The 20072-nt window shown below is 49.1% G+C and overlaps 1 protein-coding gene across 4 annotated transcripts in view; it reads right to left on the bottom strand.

Annotated features, from left to right (window-relative positions):
- ATP6V0D1 (ATPase H+ transporting V0 subunit d1) overlaps nucleotides 1–20072 on the bottom strand; it is a 43978-nt gene that overhangs the window by 22349 nt on the left and 1557 nt on the right. Inside the window, exon 2 of one of the 4 annotated variants that reach the window (XM_009196683.4) lies at nucleotides 11308–11412. The exons of the other annotated variants lie outside the window; for them this stretch is intronic. Coding sequence (XP_009194947.1) covers nucleotides 11308–11368 — 61 coding nt within the window. The 5' untranslated portion in view covers nucleotides 11369–11412. The remainder of the gene's footprint in view (nucleotides 1–11307; nucleotides 11413–20072) is intronic. 4 annotated transcript variants of the gene reach the window in all.

The raw sequence follows: 20072 nt of genomic DNA, 5'->3' as shown, positions 1-20072 counted from the left end.
CTACTCCCTAGGCTCAGGGGTGGGAGGAGACCTTTTTTTCCATATCAGCTCCAAAGCAGATGTGTGCACTGGCTGGCTAGATCTGCAGGGTCAGAGCACCACATCTGGAACTCTCAGTGTGGGAGCCACAGCATGGAAACCATTAACCCTGGGTTTACCTGGGGCCTGCAGCACAGTATGAGTGTCCTCTTCAGCCCCCAGGCCTCTGCCAGGGCCCTTTGCAGGCTCTCTGCGAACCTCACGTAACACCAATTGACTAAGTAACCCCAAGTTCCAACACTTCCTATCAAATGCCAGCTTTCCCCCCTCCCCTCCATGCCACCTGCTATTCCCCATCCAGAGCCTTGGCACTACCACCCTCAACTGGGGTGTCCATGGCACCTTTCCCTGGCCAGTGCAGGCCCACCCATCACCTATCAGCTGACCTATCCCACAGTCCCGGCCCCCTCTGCAGATCCATTTTGCCAGATCACTGGCTTCATGACATCATTCCTTAGGCAGCTGAGTAGGACAGGGGAGAAAGAAACTGGGCTTCAGAGCCTCAAGGACCTGGGTTCAAATCCTGTCTACCCAAATTGGCCCTAAAACACTTGTGGAATCTCTCTGGAACCAGGCCCCTGGCTAGTCACCGGGTAACAGATTCTGCAGTGCCAGCCTCCCAGGGCACTGCATGGACACTGAGCAAAGGCAGTGGTTTACAGAAAGCTGAGCACAGCATACCACAGTCCATTTCTCCTGGCTAACACCATGAGCCCAGCAGTGTGTAGCCTTGACTTCAGGCTGTTGCTTAGGCTGTCCTACTAAGTTCTGTACAGAATGTACCTGTTCCTCCTCTCCATGGTCTGTCCCAACCCTTTCCCAGGCCTCTAGCATGTCCTCTTCCCTGTCATAAAGCCTGCAGGGGACCTTGTACAGTATGAGCATGCTAACACTCTGCTATCTCCTGTGGAAAGAGAAACAGGGCTGGCTCAAGATCCGGGGCTCCTGTCCCCAAACCTACATCTCATCTATCAGCAAGATCATAGAGAGCTCTGAGCAGCCCCAGCAACCTGGATAGAGAGAGGCAAGGACAGAACGCTGCACCACCCACCACACCCTGAGTTGCCCTGAGGGTCTTGGAAGCAGGCAGGAGGTAGTATAGCCAAGGGTAGCTCTTGCTTCACGGGAAACCTCTGGGCTGGCAGGCCAGCAGTCTTGGGAAGAACCTGGAGTCTCTTGCTGGCACGGTCACATGCAAGTTACTGGGTTTCAAGTGGCTGAGGCAGAGCTCCTGCAGGGAAAGGACAGTAAATTCTCCTTCCTCGGTCCCTGGACCCACATTTTGTTTCATGTTAGAGGTTTTTCAGTGAGGTGAGGCACTCACAGTAGAGGAATGGGGCCGATCTGCAGAGATGGTCCAGCTGACACCAGGCGCCAGTGGCACCAACCACTAGCAACAGGGATCAAATGGAAGAGTCACCTCCCAAGTCCAGGAAGCAAAAGGATGTCTGCCCTGGGTTCATCACCCCACTCCCTGCTCTGAGACAGGTGGCAGGTGGTGGCAGAGACATATTTAATTACCCTCATACTCTCAGGAACACCTTGTCCCTGTGGCTGGGAGGATGAAAGCATTTCTCACATCCTAGGAGGAAGTCAACTCATTTGACAGTCAGGAGGGTGCCAGGCAGGCGACAGTCCCATGTGCCAAAGGGAGGGGCACAACTGGTTACTGCTGCACCCAGGGCAAGTTCCAAGAAGCTCTCCTCTGACTGAGTGGAGATCCACCTGGACAGCCCCTCACCAGGCCGTCCCCACCCAGGCCCGAAGGCTCCATGGGACTGACATGTCCCAGGAGACACAGGGCTTGCAGGGCAGCTTCCCTATGTTCCCTGGCCACAGCCCAGCCTGAGAATCAGACAACCTAGCCTCACTCTGGGAGGTGGGGGCCACACCTTCCTCTGTTGATGCCCTGCACTTTGACCGAAGTGAGCTCTTTCTTCTCCAGGTTTGCCACCACAGTTACAGAACCTGCAGGTTGGAGTGGATCTGGAGCTGTGAAGAAGAGCTTCTTTTCATTTTCCCAAAGATGTGAGTTTGCCTGGGCATAAGTAAGAGATAAACTGGTCTGGCCTGGCCAGATGCCAGGTAGCCCAAGGAAGGCCAGTTATGGCAATGTGCTGTGCTCAAAAGCTGGCTGAGGCTGGGTATGGTGGCTCACACCTATAATCCCAGCATTTTGGAAGGCCAAGGTGGGGGAATCACTTGACCCCAGGGAGTCTGAGACCAGCCTGGGCAACATAGTGAGACCTAGTCTCCACAAAAAATAAAACAAAATGAGCCCAGCGCGGTGGTGTGTGCCTGTAGTCTCAGCTACCTGGGAGGCTAAGGTGGGAGGATGGCTTGAGTCTGAGAGGTTGAGGCTGCAGTGAGCCAAGATCATGCCACTGCACTCCAGCCTGGGAGACAGAGGAAGACTCTGTTTCAAAAAAAAAAAAAAAAAAAACACCTGGAACATGCCCTTGTCTAGCTTCTGGGTCTGCTGGCCTGCACCACCTAAGCAATCCTGTCAGCTCTTAATGCTGGGCTCCTGTTTCACATGCACAGCCATCTTAGGAAGGAGATGAAGGAAAGTTGGGGCTCACTCAGGTAGAGGTGGAGGGGATTTCTAGGGCTCCCTAGAGGCAGCTATTCTCAGTGAGAATAAGCAAATCAGGCTGGATCCTGGCTGGAGCATCCTACCAGTTCCATGGTGCCCAGAGCCAGCCCGAAGGAGAAAAGTAGGAAATACTAATTTTGCTTTGACCTAGGCCCTGTGTTTGGGCTCGTGGGATCAAACCTCATCTGGGGCTGTGAGCTCACGCACTGTCAGCATAAAGTCCCATTCCCTGTGGCTCATGGAAACTGGACAGAGGCTGGGCATGGTGGCTCACGCCTGTAATCCCAGCACTTTGAGAGGCTGAGGTGGGAGGATCACTTGAGCCCATAAGCTCAAGACCAGCCTGAGCAACACAGAGAGAGTCTGTCTCTACAAAAAATACAAAAATTAGCCAGGTGTGGTAGCACGTGCTTGTGGTCCCAACTACTCAAAAGGCTAAGGCGAGAGGATCACTTGAGCCCAGGAGGTCAAGACTACAGTATTCGTGCCACTGCCCTCCAGCCTAGGTGACAGAATGAGACCCTTTCAAGAAAGAAATTTAAAAAAAAAGAAAGAGGGAGGGAGGCAGGAAGGAGGGGAGGAAAAAAGCAAAGAAAAAGAGAAGAGAAGAAAAAAGAAACTGGTTAGAGTAGCCCAGGCCAGAGGTAGAGTTAATCCATCCCACACTTTCGCCTGACAGAGCCAAGAGGCTTGGTCCAGGCAAGAAGATGGCAGAAGCAGTAACTATACAAGCTAGTCCAGTACAGCACCCCCAGGACCCCACCCACCCTTCCTTTCAGCCCTTCCCTCAGCGGCCCTGCTCAAGGGCCTCGTGGGACAGTTGTGGGGGCAACAGTAACATGCCAGAGTGAGCCAGTGCTGTGAACCTGGGCTGGCCCCTGGGAGGGACATGGTCACCTGCTTGACCACACAGTGGAAGCCAGGTCCAAATGACTGAAGCCACTGGGGCAGGTGGGAGGCATGGAGCCTGCGCGGATACTGAAGGGTAACATTCCAGGACCCTGTGCTCCCCCAGGCCTTGTGATATGGTATCTAGCCTGAAGCGTAAAGGGTTGGGGGTGGGGGGAAAACAGGCAGAGCTGAACCCATGACCTGGCAGCCTCAGGGACCTGTGTGCTGCATCATGGATTGCAGCTCATCTGTATTCATCAGCTGCCAACCCTTCAAGTTCCAAGCTAAATCCCATGTGGCAAGGCCTGAGGGAAAGACAAGGGCCCCAGAAGCAGGGTCCTTTTTGCATGACTACCACTTCCTGAGTTGGGGGTCCGTTCATAGAGATATAGTCCAGGCATTCTTGAGTGAACAAATGAAAGAATAGATAAAGGGGAAAAAAAAATCAAAGAACGTAGAGTGATTGGACAGGAACTGCCAAGACAGATGTCAGGAGACCATAATTACACCCTTAGGCCTCACCTTGGACCTAGCTTCCCAGATGAAGAGAGCTGGATAATGGTACCTCCAGGTTCCTGTCCAGCTATGACACTGTTCTAGCCTAGTCAGGCCCAGACCACATTGACTCCCTGCAACCCAGCCCCTGAGGTCATTCAGGGGCTCCAGGTGAGACCCCTGGCCTGGATACCCATGGAGCAGCCTCAGAAGAACTGATGACAACCGCAGGGGAGACCCTGGGGCTGTGGAGCCTCTGAGTGGCCACCAGCACAGGGACAGGGACAGGCGGTAAAGGCTGAGTTTCAGATGACTCCTCAGAGGGGAAAGCCCCATCCACCAGCCAAGCACGAAAGCCTCTGTTGAGGTCAAGGCCTGCAAACCACTGCCTGAGCATCCAAAGGGGGGCAAGGTCTGGGCAAATGCCCAGGGCCAGGCCAGAGCTGGCCAGGAAAGCAGTGTCTAGCACCAGTCAGGGATGCTCCTCCATATATTCCTTTCCCCTGCCATCAATCTGCTCAGCGGTCCTCAGGACCACCCACATTCACACAGGGGCAACCCCAGCCCTGCCCCTTGTGCATACACCTTGGTCCTTCAGGGGAGTTGCTAGGTTTGGACACACAGAGCAGGTGCCCAGGCCACACAGCAGCAGCCTAGCCTACTAAAGCAGCCTTCGGGGCCTTGACTTTCCTGCCTTTGAAAAGGAGGAAGACCAACATTCTAGGGCAGAATAGATTTTTTAAAACATCAGCCAGGGAGTAGGTGTTGGATGAGGCAGATGCCAGGGAGGCCAATGGAGAGGCCTCCAAACTGCGGTACAGGGTAGGAGAGAGTTGTCAATCAACTAATGATAACCCATTGCCAGCCTGACCATGTGGACCTGCAGTGCTTACGTGGTGTTCAGGGTGCCTGGTTCGGCCATCTCCCGGAGTCACCCTGCATACATGTACCTATACATGCCACATACATCTTACATGCCCCTCAGAGGGAGTGCCAAATGAGGTTAAGAGAGAAAAGTTCATCCTCTGTCCTGAAGACAAATTTTCCCTCTCCTGGAGGGGCCAGGGTGGCAGGACAAGAGTGGTGACAACCTAGGGAGGTGCATGGGTCTAGGAGCCTGAGAAGTGTAGCCCTGATCCCTGGGCTGCCTCAAGCTCCTACTTGGAGCTCCCAAGACCCTTAGGTTCATAGCACACTGTGCTGCACCTGCAGCTCCAACTCTGAGCTGCTGGCATGACCCACGTGAGGGCAAATGACGACGGTGTGGTGGGCAAGGCTGGAGCAGCCTGCACTGGGCACCAGGGCAGAGAACATCAGGAAATGTCCCCTGGCCTTCTCCTTCCCAACCCAGGAAGATAGGGCACAGGGAGGTAACGGTGGGTAGACGTACACAGACAGGAGACACTAAGTGACAAGCCTTACTTCAACTGAGAAGGCCAACTGGGACTTAAGTGAGGGAAGTAGGGCCCAAGGCAGAAGTAGGGCCCAAGGGACAGTGCTGGTGGCAGCTGCTTCATGGAAAAGCAGAGGAGAGGCAGCCTGGCTGACTCCCGGGGTCCAGCCACACCTCCCTCCCCAGGCTCCTTGACAGTGGAGTGATCCTGGCGCACCCCCTTGTGGTGGAAGGGAGGATGGCATTGTCCACAGCGAGGGGCCCTTCTGGTGGGAAGAGGGTACGCCAGCTTTAGTTCCCCTTCAACATATCCCTCCAATTTAATCACTGCTTCAGACTCCTGGCCAGCATCTCCCAGTCATTAACCTCTGAGGCAGTAGGACTACAGGTACCCACAGAGCCATGCAGGAATGTCTCATAAAGAACAGGAGTTGGGCCAGGCGCGGTGGCTCACGCCTGTAATCCCAGCACTTTGGGAGGCCAAGATGGCAGATCACCTGAGGTCGAGAGTTCGAGACCAGCCTGACCAACATGGAGAAATCCCATCTCTAGTAAAAATACAAAAAACAAAAAACAAAAAAACAAAAAAATTAGCCAGGCATGGTGGCGCATGCCTGTAATCCTAGCTACTCAGGAGGCTGAGGCAGGAGAATCACTCAAACGCAGGAGGCGGAGGTTGCAGTGAGCCAAGATCGTGCCATTGCACTCCAGCCTGGGCAACAAGAATAAAACTGTCTCAAAAAAAAAAAAAAAGAACAGGAGTTGGCCGGGCACAGTGGCTCACACCTGTAATCCCAGCACTTTGGAAGGCCAAGGCTGGAAGATGACTTGAGCCCAGAAGTTTTGAGACCAAACTGGCTAACATAATGAGACCTTGTCTCTATCAAAAATAAACAAAATCAACTGGGCATGGTGGTGCGTGGTTTGCTTGACCCTAGGTGGTCAAGGTTACAGTGAGCCATGATGGAGCCACTGCACTCCAGCCTAGGCAACAGAGTGAGATCCTGTCTCAAAAAAAAAAGAAAGAGGCCGGGCGTGGTGACTCAAGCCTGTAATCCCAGCACTTTGGGAGGCCAAGACGGACGGGCAGATCACAAGGTCAGGAGATCGAGACCATCCTCGCTAACACGGTGAAACCCCGTCTCTACTAAAAAAAAAAAAAAAAAAAAAAACACTAGCCAGGCGAGGTGGCAGGCGCCTGTAGTCCCAGCTACACGGGAGGCTGAGGCAGGAGAATGGTGTAAACCCAGGAGGCGGAGCTTGCAGTGAACCGAGATCGGGCCACTGCACTCCAGCCTGGGCGACAGAGCGAGACTCCATCTCAAAATAAATAAATAAATAAATAAATAAATAAGAAAGAAAGAAAAAGAAGGGAAAAGAAAGAACGAAAAGAAAAGAAAAAGAAAAAGAAAAGAAAGAAAACAGTTGGCCAGAGGTGGATATAAGCCTGGAAAGCCAAACCGGAGACTACATGGACTTGACTCAGTCATGAGGAACTGGTCTGTCTTGCGTGAGTGAAGACAGAGCCTTCGGAGGGACAAGGCTGAAGAGGACATGGAGGGAAGCATGGGCATCCTCAGACCTCTACACTCTTGCTCTCCCTCTCAGCCAGACCCTCCCAAGTCTCCAATTCCCTTTATCCAAGTCTCAACTCCTTTTGTCTCTACTGCCTAGTATGTGTCTAACGAAAGCAAGTGCTTAATAACTCAGAAACAGGGAAATCTATGATATGGTGCATCCCTGGTGTTGTGGGAGGAGACTTGGCTTTTCCTCCCCCACACCCCAAAGCCTAGTACTCAGTCAGTGCCAATAAAGAGCTGTCGTGGCTGGGCGTGGTGGCTCATGTCTGTAATCCTAGCACTTTGGGAGACTGAGGTAGGTGGATCACGAGCTCAAGAGATCGAGACCATCCTGGCCAACATGGTGAAACCCCATCTCTACTAAAAAGACAAAAATTAGCTGGGCGTGGTGGCGGGCGCCTGTAATCCAGTTACTTGGGAGGCTGAGGCAGGAGAATCGCTTGAACCCAGGAGGTGGAGGTTGCAGTGAGCCGAGATCATGCCACTGCACTCCAGCCTGGTGACAGAGTGAGACTCTGTCTCAAAAAAAAAAAAAAAAAAGAGCTGTCACTCATCCAATCAGGCAAATATCTATTGAGCATCCACTCTGACTAGGACTGTGCTGCTGAATCCTTACAACCTACGAGTAAGTGATTTCTGTTTCATTTTACAAGCGGGCAAATACATGCTCTACATCACACAGCTGTCCAGAAAGGGAGTCATGGTCTGCCTGATGCCTGGCTCCACACAGAACTCAAGAAAGGTTCTGGCAACCCATAGGGGCCCTAGGGTCCTGACCCTGAGCAGGCGCAGATGACTTAGAGACGGTCATATCATGTCCTTGCACCTGTTCATTCTGGAAGTAGATCCTCCTAACAAGCTGCAGTGTGTCTAACCACTGAGCTCAAAGACCAAGAGCAGCTGCAGGTTGGGAAGGGGACCCTGGTGCTATAGTAGGCATCCTGACCACAGCAGGAAGAGTGAATGGGTGGCCTGACAGAAGGCCAGGGACAAAACTATTGGAGGCAGACACGGGCCCTCAGGGACAGTGGTTCTGTTACATCTCATTCCAAGTCTAACAGCCATTAATGTAAGAGAGACTCTGCTATGTTCAGTGTGTGCCACTTAAGAAAGCAGGGAGCAGCTGGGTGCGGTGGCTTAAGCCTGATATCCCAGCACTTTGGGAGGCCGAGACAGGCGGATCACGAGGTCAGGAGATCGAGACCATCCTGGCTAACACGGTGAAACCCCGTCTCTACCAAAAAATACAAAAAACTAGCCGGGCGAGGTGGCAGGCGCCTGTAGTCCCAGCTACTCGGGAGGCTGAGGCAGGAGAATGGCGTAAACCTGGGAGGCCGAGCTTGCAGTGAGCTGAGATCCGGCCACTCCACTCCAGCCTGGGCGACAGAGCGAGACTCTGTCTCAAAAAAAAAAAAAAAAGAAAGAAAGAAAGCAGGGAGCCTGGGCAACATAGCGAGACCGTGTCTCCACTAAAAAATAAAAAATTAGCCAGGCATGGTGACACATGCCTGTACTCCCAGCTACTTGGGAAAGCTGGGGTAGAAGGATCACCTGAGCCTGGGAGATTGAGGCTGCAGTGGGTCATGATCGTGCCACTGCAATCCAACCTGGGTGACAGAGTGAGACCCTGTCTTAAAAAAAGAAAAGGAGCTGGGCATGGTGGCTCATGCATGTAATCTCAGTACTTTGGGAGGCCGAGGCAAGAGGATCACTTGAGCCCAGGAGTTCAAGACCAGCCTGGGAAACATGGCAAAACCCTTTCGCTACAAAAGAAACAAAAATTAGCTAAGTGTGGTGGTGCATGCCAGTAGCCCTAGATATTTGGGGGGCTGAGGTGGAAGGATTGTTTCAGCCTTGGGAGGTCAAGGCTGCGGTGAGCTGTGTTTGGACCACTGAACTCCAGCCTGAGCAACAGAGCAAGACCCAGTCTCAAAAAGAAAAAGAAAAAAAAAAAAAAAAAAAAAAAAGGAAAGAAGGAAAGAAAGGAAAGGAAGCAAGCAAGCAGGGAAGTGAGACTAATATATTCCAGAAGTGTATTATGCAATGTTTAAAATAAGGTGTTGAAGCATTTCCGTCTCTGCCATCAAGAAACCCTAGTCACCCAGAAAGCCTTATTTACTAAGGGCCCTGAATGGCTGACATCTGCCTATGCTGAGGGTACTTCAAAAGGCCTAGCAGGGGTTCAAGCACTGGCTCCACCTCGGAAACCAGGCCCAAGAAATCGCTGAGTAAACCCAAGAAAAAGTGTATGTTATCACCCACCAGAGCAAGTTCTGACAACACATCCTGTGGCAGGGATTTGGAAATAGCAGTTATTGGCTCCTGTGGGAACTCTTACTGACTTGACCACAAATAGCTTCCCAGATACAATCGGGCTAAAGGCCAGGCACGGTGGCTCACACCTGTAATCCCAGCACTTCGGGAGGCCGAGGCGGGTGGATCACGAGGTCAGGAGTTCGAGACCAGCCTGACCAACATGGTGAAACCCCACCTCTACTAAAAATACAAAAATTAGCCAGGCACGGTGGCACGCACCTGTAATCCCAGCTACTCAGAAGGCTGAGGCAGGAAGATCGCTTCAACCCGGGAGGCGGAGGTTGCAGTGAGCCGAGATTGCGCCACTGCACTCCAGCCTAGGCGACAGAGTGAGACTCCTTCTCAAAATCAATCAATCAGTCAATCAATCAATCAATAGGGCTAAAGTATATGCCAGTGCAAAATGCAACCAACAAAGCGAATACAGGAGCTGGGGTCGGGAGGACGAGGCAAAGGACAGACAGAAAAACGGCCAGTTAAGTGGTCACCTGCTCACAGGGGCTGTACCTGGACAGGGGCCCTGCAGCTCCAGCCAGCTGACATGAGAAGAGTCCAGCTCTGGCCTGGGCCCTCAAGCACCCCCACCACACTTGGGAGTCTTCAGGTGTAAAGAGAAGTGGCTTCATGGGGTTTCCCTAAGACTCAGACCAGCCCTACAATGCTGCGAACCAAAACCTGGCTCACAAAGGTCCCAGGCTCTCCAGCACAGGCCTTAACTTCGTTGGCTGCTGGGTGCGGGGACCCTTCTCTTTGCTCACCTACATGTCCTAATTTTCCTTAAATATCTTTATTGAATGTTTCAAACTACAAAATGTATTCACTCTAATACATTTAAACAATAGAAGAGTACATAAAAAGTCAACATTGAAATCATCCCCCTCCCAGCCTCTATAAATCCCTCTCCCCAGAGGTTGTCACTCATGACAACATGGCACCTATGCTTCCAAAAACATGTGTATGTCCATCTGGTAGTCTACCAAGATGGGATTATATGTAACGCTTTGCAACTTTTCACCTAACAGTATATTTCTAAATCAGCCCTTATGGAACTTCATGCTTTTGAGCACTCTCTCGTAGTATTCCATTTTAAGAACAGACCATGGTTTATTTAACCAGACCATAACCAAATCACCGGATATTCCATTGGTTCTAATAGTTCGCTGTTACCAACAAGGCTGGCGTAAACACCTCTGTACATGCTATCCCATGCTAATCTACGGGATACAACCTTATAAGTTGGGTTGCAGGGTCAAACGGTATATGCATGCAGTGTTTTGACAAAGGGGTGACAATGTATACCCCTTGGAGAGTCTACACCAGGTCATCCTTCTACCAACTTTTTGGAATTAAAAAATTATATTTAGTCAAAAAGAAAACAAGAAAACAAAAAACCACCATGCCCCAGCATCATGCAGGAAGAGACATGGCAGGAATCTGGAGGGAGAGCCCGGCTGTCCCTCTCTCTGCTCCACTTGCCAAACTGGGCTCCATGCCAGGTGTCCTTGTTAGGCCACACTTGTGTCCACTTGGCCCACAGTTAAGGCTGCTCTCTAGCCTCCTGGCAGGACTTGTGGGCAGAGCTAGGCTTCCAAGGCAGGCTTGCCCTGGCTACAAGCCAACAGATGGCCTGGTGCGGGCCTAACTGCCGCCAGCCAGTGTACTGGTGACTTCCAGGTTAATATCTTTAGTGTTACTTCCCCACACAGCCACCTGCCTGCTGGACTCCCTCAGACATTTGAGATAGAACACTTCCCTCCCACTCCCCAATCTGTTCCCCTAACCTTCCTCCCCCTTCTCTGGTAGCCCCCATCTCAAAAAGAGCTCCAGCATCCACCCAGTCATTTATTAAGCCAACAGCCTGACTTCTAACCCCCTTCACCCCACATCTAATAAAAACTGGCCCAATCTTGTGGTTTTCATCTCCCAAGCTGATCTCTGACCCGGTCCTTCATCCCCCCTCATTTCACTCCTACCCTAGTTAGTCCATATTCTCCTACCTGGAGAGCTGCAAGAGCGGCTAGCAAGTGTCCTGCTTCTGGCCTGTTCCTGCAAATCCATCCTCTAGAGCCTCAGAGCAAGTTTCTTTTTTGTTTATAACTGACCTGTAACAATTGCACATATTTATAGGATAAATGTGATATTTTGATACACATATACCCCGTGTAATGATCAATTCAGGGTAATTAGCATATCCATCAACTCAAACATTTATTATTTCTTTGTTTTTGAGACAGAGTCTCATTTTGTTGCCCAGACTGGAGTACTGTGGGGTGATCCTGGCTCACTGCAACCTCTGCCTCCTGGGTTCAATTCTCCTGCCTCACCCTCCCAAGTAGCTGGGGATTACAGGCATGTGCCACCACGCCCGGCTAATTTCTGTGTTCTCAGTAGATTTGGGGGTTTCACCATGTTGCCCAGGCTGGTCTCAAACTCCTGACCTCAAGCGATCTAACTGCCTCAGCCTCCTAAAGTGCTGGGATTACAGATATGAGCCACCATATGTGGCCTATTATTTCTTTGTGTTAAGAACATTCAAAATCCTCTCTTATAGCAGTTTAAAAATATATAATATTGTTAAATATAGTCACCCTATGGTATGGAATAGAACTTATTTCTCCTATCTGTGATTTTGTACATATTAATCATCCTCTCCCTCAGAGCAAGTTTCTTTTTTAAAAAAAATTAATTATTATTATTATTTTTTTTTTCCAGACAGGGTCTCTCTCTGTCACCCAGGCTGGATTGCAGTGGTGTGATCACAGCTCACTGCAGCCTCAACCTCCCAGGCTCAAGTGACCTTCCCACCTCAGCTTCCCATATTATTAATTTTTAAGAGATTGGGCAGGGGGTGGGGGGGGTGTCTCACTATGTTGCCCAGGCTGGTCTCAAACTCCTGGGCTCAAGTGATTCTCTCACCTCAGCCTCTTAAGTGGCTGAGATTACAGGCGTCAGCCACCATGCCAGGCCCAGTGAGCTTCTAATTGTATCACACCACCAACCCTACCTCCTCCACAATTCCCCATTTCTTCACCCACTGAGGGGTTAAGTTCCCACACTGGCTCATGATAGCAAGATGCCAAACCTCCCCTCTGCCTAGCCCTAGCTTCCATTCCTGCTCTGGGGCCTCATCCTCACAGGCTGCAGCAGCAGCAAGCTGGAGGGGAGCAACGAGTGCAGCAGGCTGCCAGACACCACAAACAACCTGTGCCAGTTCATCCGCCACTGAGCTTCGGGGTCTCCTCGTGCAGCAATGACACTGCCCAGGGCAGTGGGGCCAACATGAGGGAAAAACCCTAGGATTGTGTGGGGCCCAGGATCTCACAACTCAACATGCTCATTCCCTTCCTTCCACAGAGTAAATGCTCCTTCCATTATTGCCTTCTGCACACCCTTCTCCCAATGCCCTCCCCCAGCCCCCAACTCCTCTCTCTCACTTGTACTCACTAGATTGCCAGTACCATGTCATCTCTTCCTTTGGATCACATTTGACTCAGAGGAATTTAGGACTGAGCTAAGCTCATCTTGCTGTCCAAGTTGTGGTCATCTAATTTCACCAATTCAATAGAGTTTCCTTTGACAAACAAAATGAAACGTATAAACTATTTCCAGGCAAGACCATACACAGACACTCCTAAACAAGACATTTCCTACACATTAACCTTAACAAGAATCTCTCTCTTTTTAAATTTTTACCATAACTCTCATCCTTCCTGAGCAATATGTCCTTCTAAGATACCCACAGCCTTCCAGGAACCAGCCCAATGCATCTATCCAGACCTCGCTGCTGCAAACCCTCGACACACTCTACTTTCTCCTTCCACCTCCCAAGGCTGCTCTCATGCACGAGGCAGTTTCGTGTTTCTGAGACTACTGCCATTCCTTCTCCCTATGCTCTTCCCACCTCTTGGCCTGGCTAATTTGGGGCTAGGGGGTGCGGGCGGCAACAGCTTTACTGAAATATAATTCATTTGCCATACAATTTGCCAACTTAAAGTGTACAATTCATGGTTTTTAGTATAGTCGCAGAATTGTGCAACGGCCCCCACAATCAGTTTCAGGACTTTTTTTTTTTTTTTTTTAGATGGAGTCTCACTCTGTCGCTCAGGCTGTAGTGCAGTGGTACAATCTCAGCTCATTGCAACCTCCGCCTCCCGGGTTCAAGCGATTTTCCTGCCTTAGCCTCCCAAGTAGCTGGGATTACAGGTGCCCGCGACTATGCCCAGCTAATTTTTTGTGGTTTTGTTTGTTTGTCTGAGACGGAGTCTCGCTCTGTCTTCCAGGCTGTAGTGCAGTGGTGCAATCTGGGCTCACTGCAAGCTCCACCTTCCGGGTTCACACCATTCTCCTGCCTCAGTCTCCCAAGTAGCTGGGACTACAGGCGCCCACCACCATGCCTGGCTAATTTTTTGTATTTTTAGTAGAGACAGGGTTTCACTGCATTAGCCAGGATGGTCTCGATCTCCTGACCTCGTGATCTGCCCACCTCGGTCTCCCAAAGTGCTGGGATTACAGGCATGAGCCACCACACCCAGGCAATTTTTTGTATTTTTAGTAGAGATGGGAGTCTCACCATGTTGGCCAGGCTGGTATCGAACTCCTGACCTCATGATCCCCCGGACTCGGCCTTCCAAAGTGCTGCGATTATAGGCATGCGCCACCATGCCTGGCCAGTTTTAGGACATTTTTATCACCCCAAAAAGAAAGCCCATACCCATTAACTGTCACCCACCACATAATACATCCCCTCCCTACCTACTGTGCACTCAATGCCATTTTGATGGTCACCCAGTTTGCCTATTAGACAGGCACACCTGCCCTAAGCAAGACCTGTGTGACATATTTGTATTAGCCACTCAAGGCCCACCATGGCACCTGTCTCCTAGGAGCGATGGCAGAGAATGACCACAGGGGAAAAGCGGGCCTCTCCAACTATTCACTTGGTCCCAGGCCCTGTGCTTACACTTCACAAACATCTCAGAGACCCTAATATTATTCCCATTTTACAGCTGAGGACAAATGACTTGCCCAAGGTCACAAAGCCAATTAAGTGGCTGCACTGGGATCAGTTCATCAGTAAGGTCTTCTCTAACTATCTAGACATTGTCTCTGCCCATCCACTGCTGTCACCTTCTAGCCTCACCTTCTGCTGTTCTCATTAAGGTCTCCTATGACCTCTGAACGGCAAAACCAAATGGAAGGCTGACTTTATCAATCTCTTGGCCACATTTGGCACTCACTACCTCATTTATTTTCAGGCTCTCCTTTGGGGCTACTCACATTTCAGGGAATGCCTTTGGCCTTTTTGGCAGGACCATCATCTTCCCCCAAGTCCTTTGATCAACTGAAGCACCTCCTGGGGGAGGGTCCCATCTTCAGCCTCGACTCTTCTGATTCCATGGTTATCTCTTGGGGACCATGGACACACTGCTACCTCAATTTCCAAAGTTCAGAACTGTCACAACTGAGCACCAAAAATAACCTTCGTATCTCTACTCAGATGGCTCACAGATCCCTCAATTTCATCTTCTCACTCCTCCAACCTGTTCCTTCTCCTACTTGTCACCGTCATTTCATTTTGCCACCTACACAGTTGCCTAAGCCAGAGATGAGGACATCGACTTTGACTTATTCTTCCCCCAGCCTTCTTACCCAACCCTCAAGTCCTATCAATTCCCCTTCCTTAAATTCTCCTACAATACTCCCAGCCAATGCTTGAGGTCAGGCTCACCCCCAGCCTGAATTACTATAAGAACCTGCAAACTGTTCTTTCCGCCTCCAGGGTGGCCTCTGCCTTCAAATTGCAGGTATCCTCTAAAGTATAAGTCTAATAGTTTTACCATCCCATCCCCTGCACTCAGGACAGAGTCCTGTCTATGGTTTTTACGATCCTTCAAGAGCTAATCTCTCCTTAACTTTCCAGTCACACTCCTAACCACCCCACAATCAGTCTGTGCTAAACGACTTGCCACACCATCAACATTTGCATCTGCAGTTTCATGTGACATTGTGACTGGTGATTGGCCAAGCCCAGCCTGGAGTCTCTCTTCTTCTTGCATAAAATTGTCTCTTGTGAAATAATGTTGAAAGGCACAAAGAGATGTAATGGACAGAAGACAAATGAATCAGGGTAGAGAGGGATAAAAGTGTTCTGGACAACAGCCAGCACATCATATACAGGCGCTTCAACCATGGCCTCCAAGGATCTAACTCTCTGGCTGAGAAGAACAATCTTCAGGACCATTAGCTCACATGGAAGTTGAGAAGGACACAGGACTCCTCTTGAGTGTTAATTATATTTCTTTACAACAGGAGGGAGATGTCCTGACTGGCCCAAGTATCAGGTAGAGCTCCCATTCCAAATTAGGAAACTGGCATTCTGGTACTCATCAGCTGAAGCACTGCTACATAATCCAGCAAGCCATTTGCTTCTCTGTAATTTCCAAGTTTCTGAGTAAGAGAAGAGCTAAACTATCCATGGGAAAAACCAAGAATGACGTCCAATACAGTATCAATGAGAACCCCACATGACTCGGATTATGGTCTCTAAATATAACTTTTTAATAAAAAGAACCAAGTCTCCTAAGAGGAATGAAGACTCTAGGTCTGGGTCAAGAAATGTTCAAGGTAAGATTAGAACATATGGGCATCTCAGGCCAGACGGAGTGGCTCACACCTATAATCCCAGCACTTTGGGAGGCCGAGGTGGGTGGATCACCTGAGGTCAGGAGTTCAAGACCAGCCTGGCTAACATGGTGCAATCCTGTCTCTACTAAAAATTAGCCAGGCGTGGTAGCGTAGGTCTGTAGTCCCAGCTACTCAGGGGGCTGAGGCAGGAAAATCACTTGAATCCAGGTTGCAGTGAGCTGAGAATGTGCCACTGCACTCCAGCCTGGGTAAGAAAACAAGATTCCATTCCAAAAAAAAAAAAAGAAAAAAAAAAAACAAAAAACAGATATCTCAGATAGTAAGGAAACTTTCAATGGCTACAGGGTTACATAAAAAAGACTTGGCAGTCAACTGAAAAAGCTTCCACTGACCAAGAGACAATTTAAGCATCAATAAGATTAATCAACTGAAACATAATACATACATTAAAATCCATTAGTGTGTTATAATACTAAACAAATCTCTTGGTTGGTTTAGTCACAAAACCTCATTAGTCATTTTTGGAGGATGTTGGTGAAACAACTCATTATTTTGAAACCTGGTAACTACTGGAAAGAATCAAGCATTTATCGTAAACTCTCCTATACAGACTGTATCTCAGGATAACTAAGTAGTTGATTACTGGAAGTTTACAGGCATAGAAGTAGTCAAGCTGGCAACTACAGAAGGAAACAGAATTAGAATAGCACTGTTTTGCAACCCCCAATGAAATGATGGCTCCAGTCAATAAATGTCAATTATTCCTTACACCATAAAAAGAGAAACTAGGTATTATGTGCCTCCCAATAGAAGTACAAACATTGGCTGGTTGCAGTGGCTCACGTCTGTAATCCTGACACTCTGGGAGGCTGGGTGGATCACCTGAGGTCAGGAGTTCCAGACCAGCCTGGCCAACATGGCGAAACCCCATCTCTAATAAAAGTACAAAAAAACTAGCCAGGTGGCAGGTGCCTGTAATCCCAGCTACTTGGCAGGCTGAGGCAGGAGAATTACTTGAACCTGGGAGGCAGAGGTGGCAGTGAGCCGAGATCGCGCCATTGCACTCCAGCCTGGGTGACAGAGTGAGACTCTGTCTCAAAAAAAAAAAAAAAAAGTACAAACACCACCTATTAAGTATTCACACACCAAAAAAGAAGTACAAATATCACCTATTAAGTATTCACAAAAAAAAAAAAAAGAATTGAACCAAAATCTGAGCAAGCCTCTACATCTACTACTAATTGGGACAGAGGAAAAAGTTCAACTAAATATCAGAGATGGGATCAGTAAAATCGAGATGGATGGAAAATCTATAAATCAAGTAATCTAACTTCAATCTATATATTAAAATACTTGAGAGAGTATCAACTGAAATGTAGGGATCACATCTGGATCCCAACTGAAACAAATAAATCATATTTTAAAAATTTGAGACAATCAGGGAAATTTGAACACTAAATGGATATCTGATTACATTAACAAATTACTGTTTTTAAGGAAGGAGGAATAATATCTTTTTTTAAAATACTCATGACTTTTTTCAGAGATGCTGAAATATTTACAACTGAAATGATATGCTATCTGGGACTTACTTCTGAATAATTTGGGAGTGGGGGTATAAATGGAGCTAGTATTGAAACAAGACAGATAATTATTCTATCAATAAGAATTTATTATTGTTGTAGTTAGATGATTATTACTTAGGGGCTTATATTATTGCTTCTTATTTGCATATGTTTGACAGTATCCATAATAAACAGTTTTAAAGAGAAATGAGGAAGGTGAAATTCTGGAGGGTACAGGTACAAACAATACTGAAAACAAGAGCTACCATTTACCTAGTGCTTACTCTATCCTTGGTGCTGGGCTAAGTGTTTTACACATTGTAGCTTCTTGACATTTCACAACCTATATGAGATAGGTGCTGTTAACATACCTGTTGAAAAACCCAAGGTCCAGAAGTGTTAAATAGGTTGTCTAAAGTAGTCCAGTAATTGGCAGGATTGTGATTCAAACCCAAGTTTGCCTAACTCCAAAGTCCACCACACTTTGTGCATCAAGTGCTGGAGGGATGGCTTGCATGAGGGATATGAAGGATAGAAATGTGTGTGAATGGGCCGGGCGCGGTGGTTCACACCTGTAATCTCAGCACTTTGGGAGGCTGAGACGGGCAGATCATGAGGTCAGGAGATTGAGACCATCTTGGCTAACACGGTGAAACCCCGTCTCTGCTAAAAAAATACAAAAAATTAGCCAGGCGTGGTGGCGGGCGCCTATAGTCCCAGCTACTCGAGAGGCTGAGGCAGGAGAATGGCGTGAATCCGGGAGGCGGAGCTTGCAGTGAGCGGAGATCGCGCCACTGCACTCCAGCCTGGGCAACAGAGCAAGACTCCGTCTCAAAAAAAAAACAAAAAAAACAAAAGAAATGTGTGTGAATGGCCAAGCATGGTGGCTCACACCTGCAATCCCAGTACTTTGGGAGGCCAAGGTGGGTGGATCACTTGAGGTCAGGAGTTCGAGACCAGCCTTGCCAATATGGCAAAATCCTCTCTACTAAAAACACAAAAATTAGCCGGGCATGGTGGCACATGCCTGTAATCCCAGCTACTCGTGAGGCTGAGGCATGAGAATGGCTTGAACTGGTGAGGTGGTGATTGCCGTGAGCGGAGATCGCGCCACTGCACTCCAGCCTGGGTGACAGGGCTAGACTCTGTCTCAGAAAAGAAAAGAAAAGAAAAGAAAAGAAAAGAAAAGAAAGAAATGTGTGTGAAAGAGCAAAGGATCCCTGAATGCCACACTAAAGATATGGATGGTGGGCTGGGCACAGTGGCTCACGCTTTTAATCCCAGCACTCTGGGAGACTCAGGCCGGCAGATCATGAAGTCAGGAGAGCAAGACCATCCTGGCTAACACAGTGAAATCCTGTCTCTACTAAAAATACAAAAAATTAGCCAGGAGTGGTGGCGGGCACCTGTAGTCCTAGCTACTCGGGAGGCTGAGGCAGAAGAATGGCATGAACCTGGGAGGCGGAGCTTGCAGTGAGCCGAGATCGCGACACTGCACTCTACCTTGGGTGACAGAGCCAGACTCCATCTCAAAAAAAAAAAAAAAAAAAGATATGGATGGTTTTCTACAAGAGGTGAGGCAGGGGGCGGGCGGTGGGTGCCTATGTTGAGCAGTGTTATAGGAAAAGTGTGTAGAAAGAATGGCCTAACAGGTTTATGGGGGATGATAGAGGGTCCCCTGGGAAGATGGTAAAAACCCTGTGCCCCCAGAAGCTCTGTTACAGGAGAGTAGACAGCAGCAGGAGTGAGGAAAGTCAAGAAGAGAAACAACCAACTGAATGTCTATTGATGATCAACGATGTTCACCTTAGATTTAGGCAAATAAAGACCTTCAACAAGTCCCAGGAAGTCCACAAAACTCATATTAAGCTCCAACTGTGTGCTAGGCCTTGTCCCAGGCAGCCTACCTCTATTTCTCCCCTTTTTCCCACAGTAAGGTCAACCGGTTGCTGGCGGAGGCCTACAACCCAGCATCCTAAAGTGCTCTCCTTCCCCACCTCTACTCACATAAGTAAGGTAAACAACTTTTCTTGCATATGTACATTAACATCATAAAACCTACAATTATTATTATTATTATTATTTTTTGAGACGGAGTCTCACTGTGTTGCCCAGGCTGGAGTGCAGTGGAGCGATCTTGGCTCACCGCAAGCTCCGCTTCCCGGGTTCACGCCATTCTCCTGCCTCAGCCTCCTAAGTAGCTGGGACTACAGGCGCCCGCCACCACGCCCAGCTCATTTTTTTGTATTTTTTTTTTTTTAGTAGAGACGGGGTTTCACCATGTTAGTCAGGATGGTCTTGATCTCCTGACCTCGTGATCCACAGATGGTCTCAATCTCCTGACCTCGTGATCCGCCCGCCTCGGCCTCCCAAAGTGCTAGGATTACAGGCGTGAGCCACCGCGCTCAGCTGTATATCTACAATTATTGTCGATTTTTTTTTTTCAGATGGGGTCTTGCTCTGTTGCCCAGGCTGGAGTGCAGTGGTGCAGTCTTGGCTCACTGCAACCTCCGCCTCCCGGGTTCAAGCAATTCGAGTAGCTAGGATTACAG

Source organism: Papio anubis, chromosome 18 (genome assembly GCF_008728515.1).
Source record: "Papio anubis isolate 15944 chromosome 18, Panubis1.0, whole genome shotgun sequence".
NCBI classification, from domain to species: domain Eukaryota; kingdom Metazoa; phylum Chordata; class Mammalia; order Primates; family Cercopithecidae; genus Papio; species Papio anubis.
This window is presented reverse-complemented; position numbering and strand designations above follow the sequence as displayed.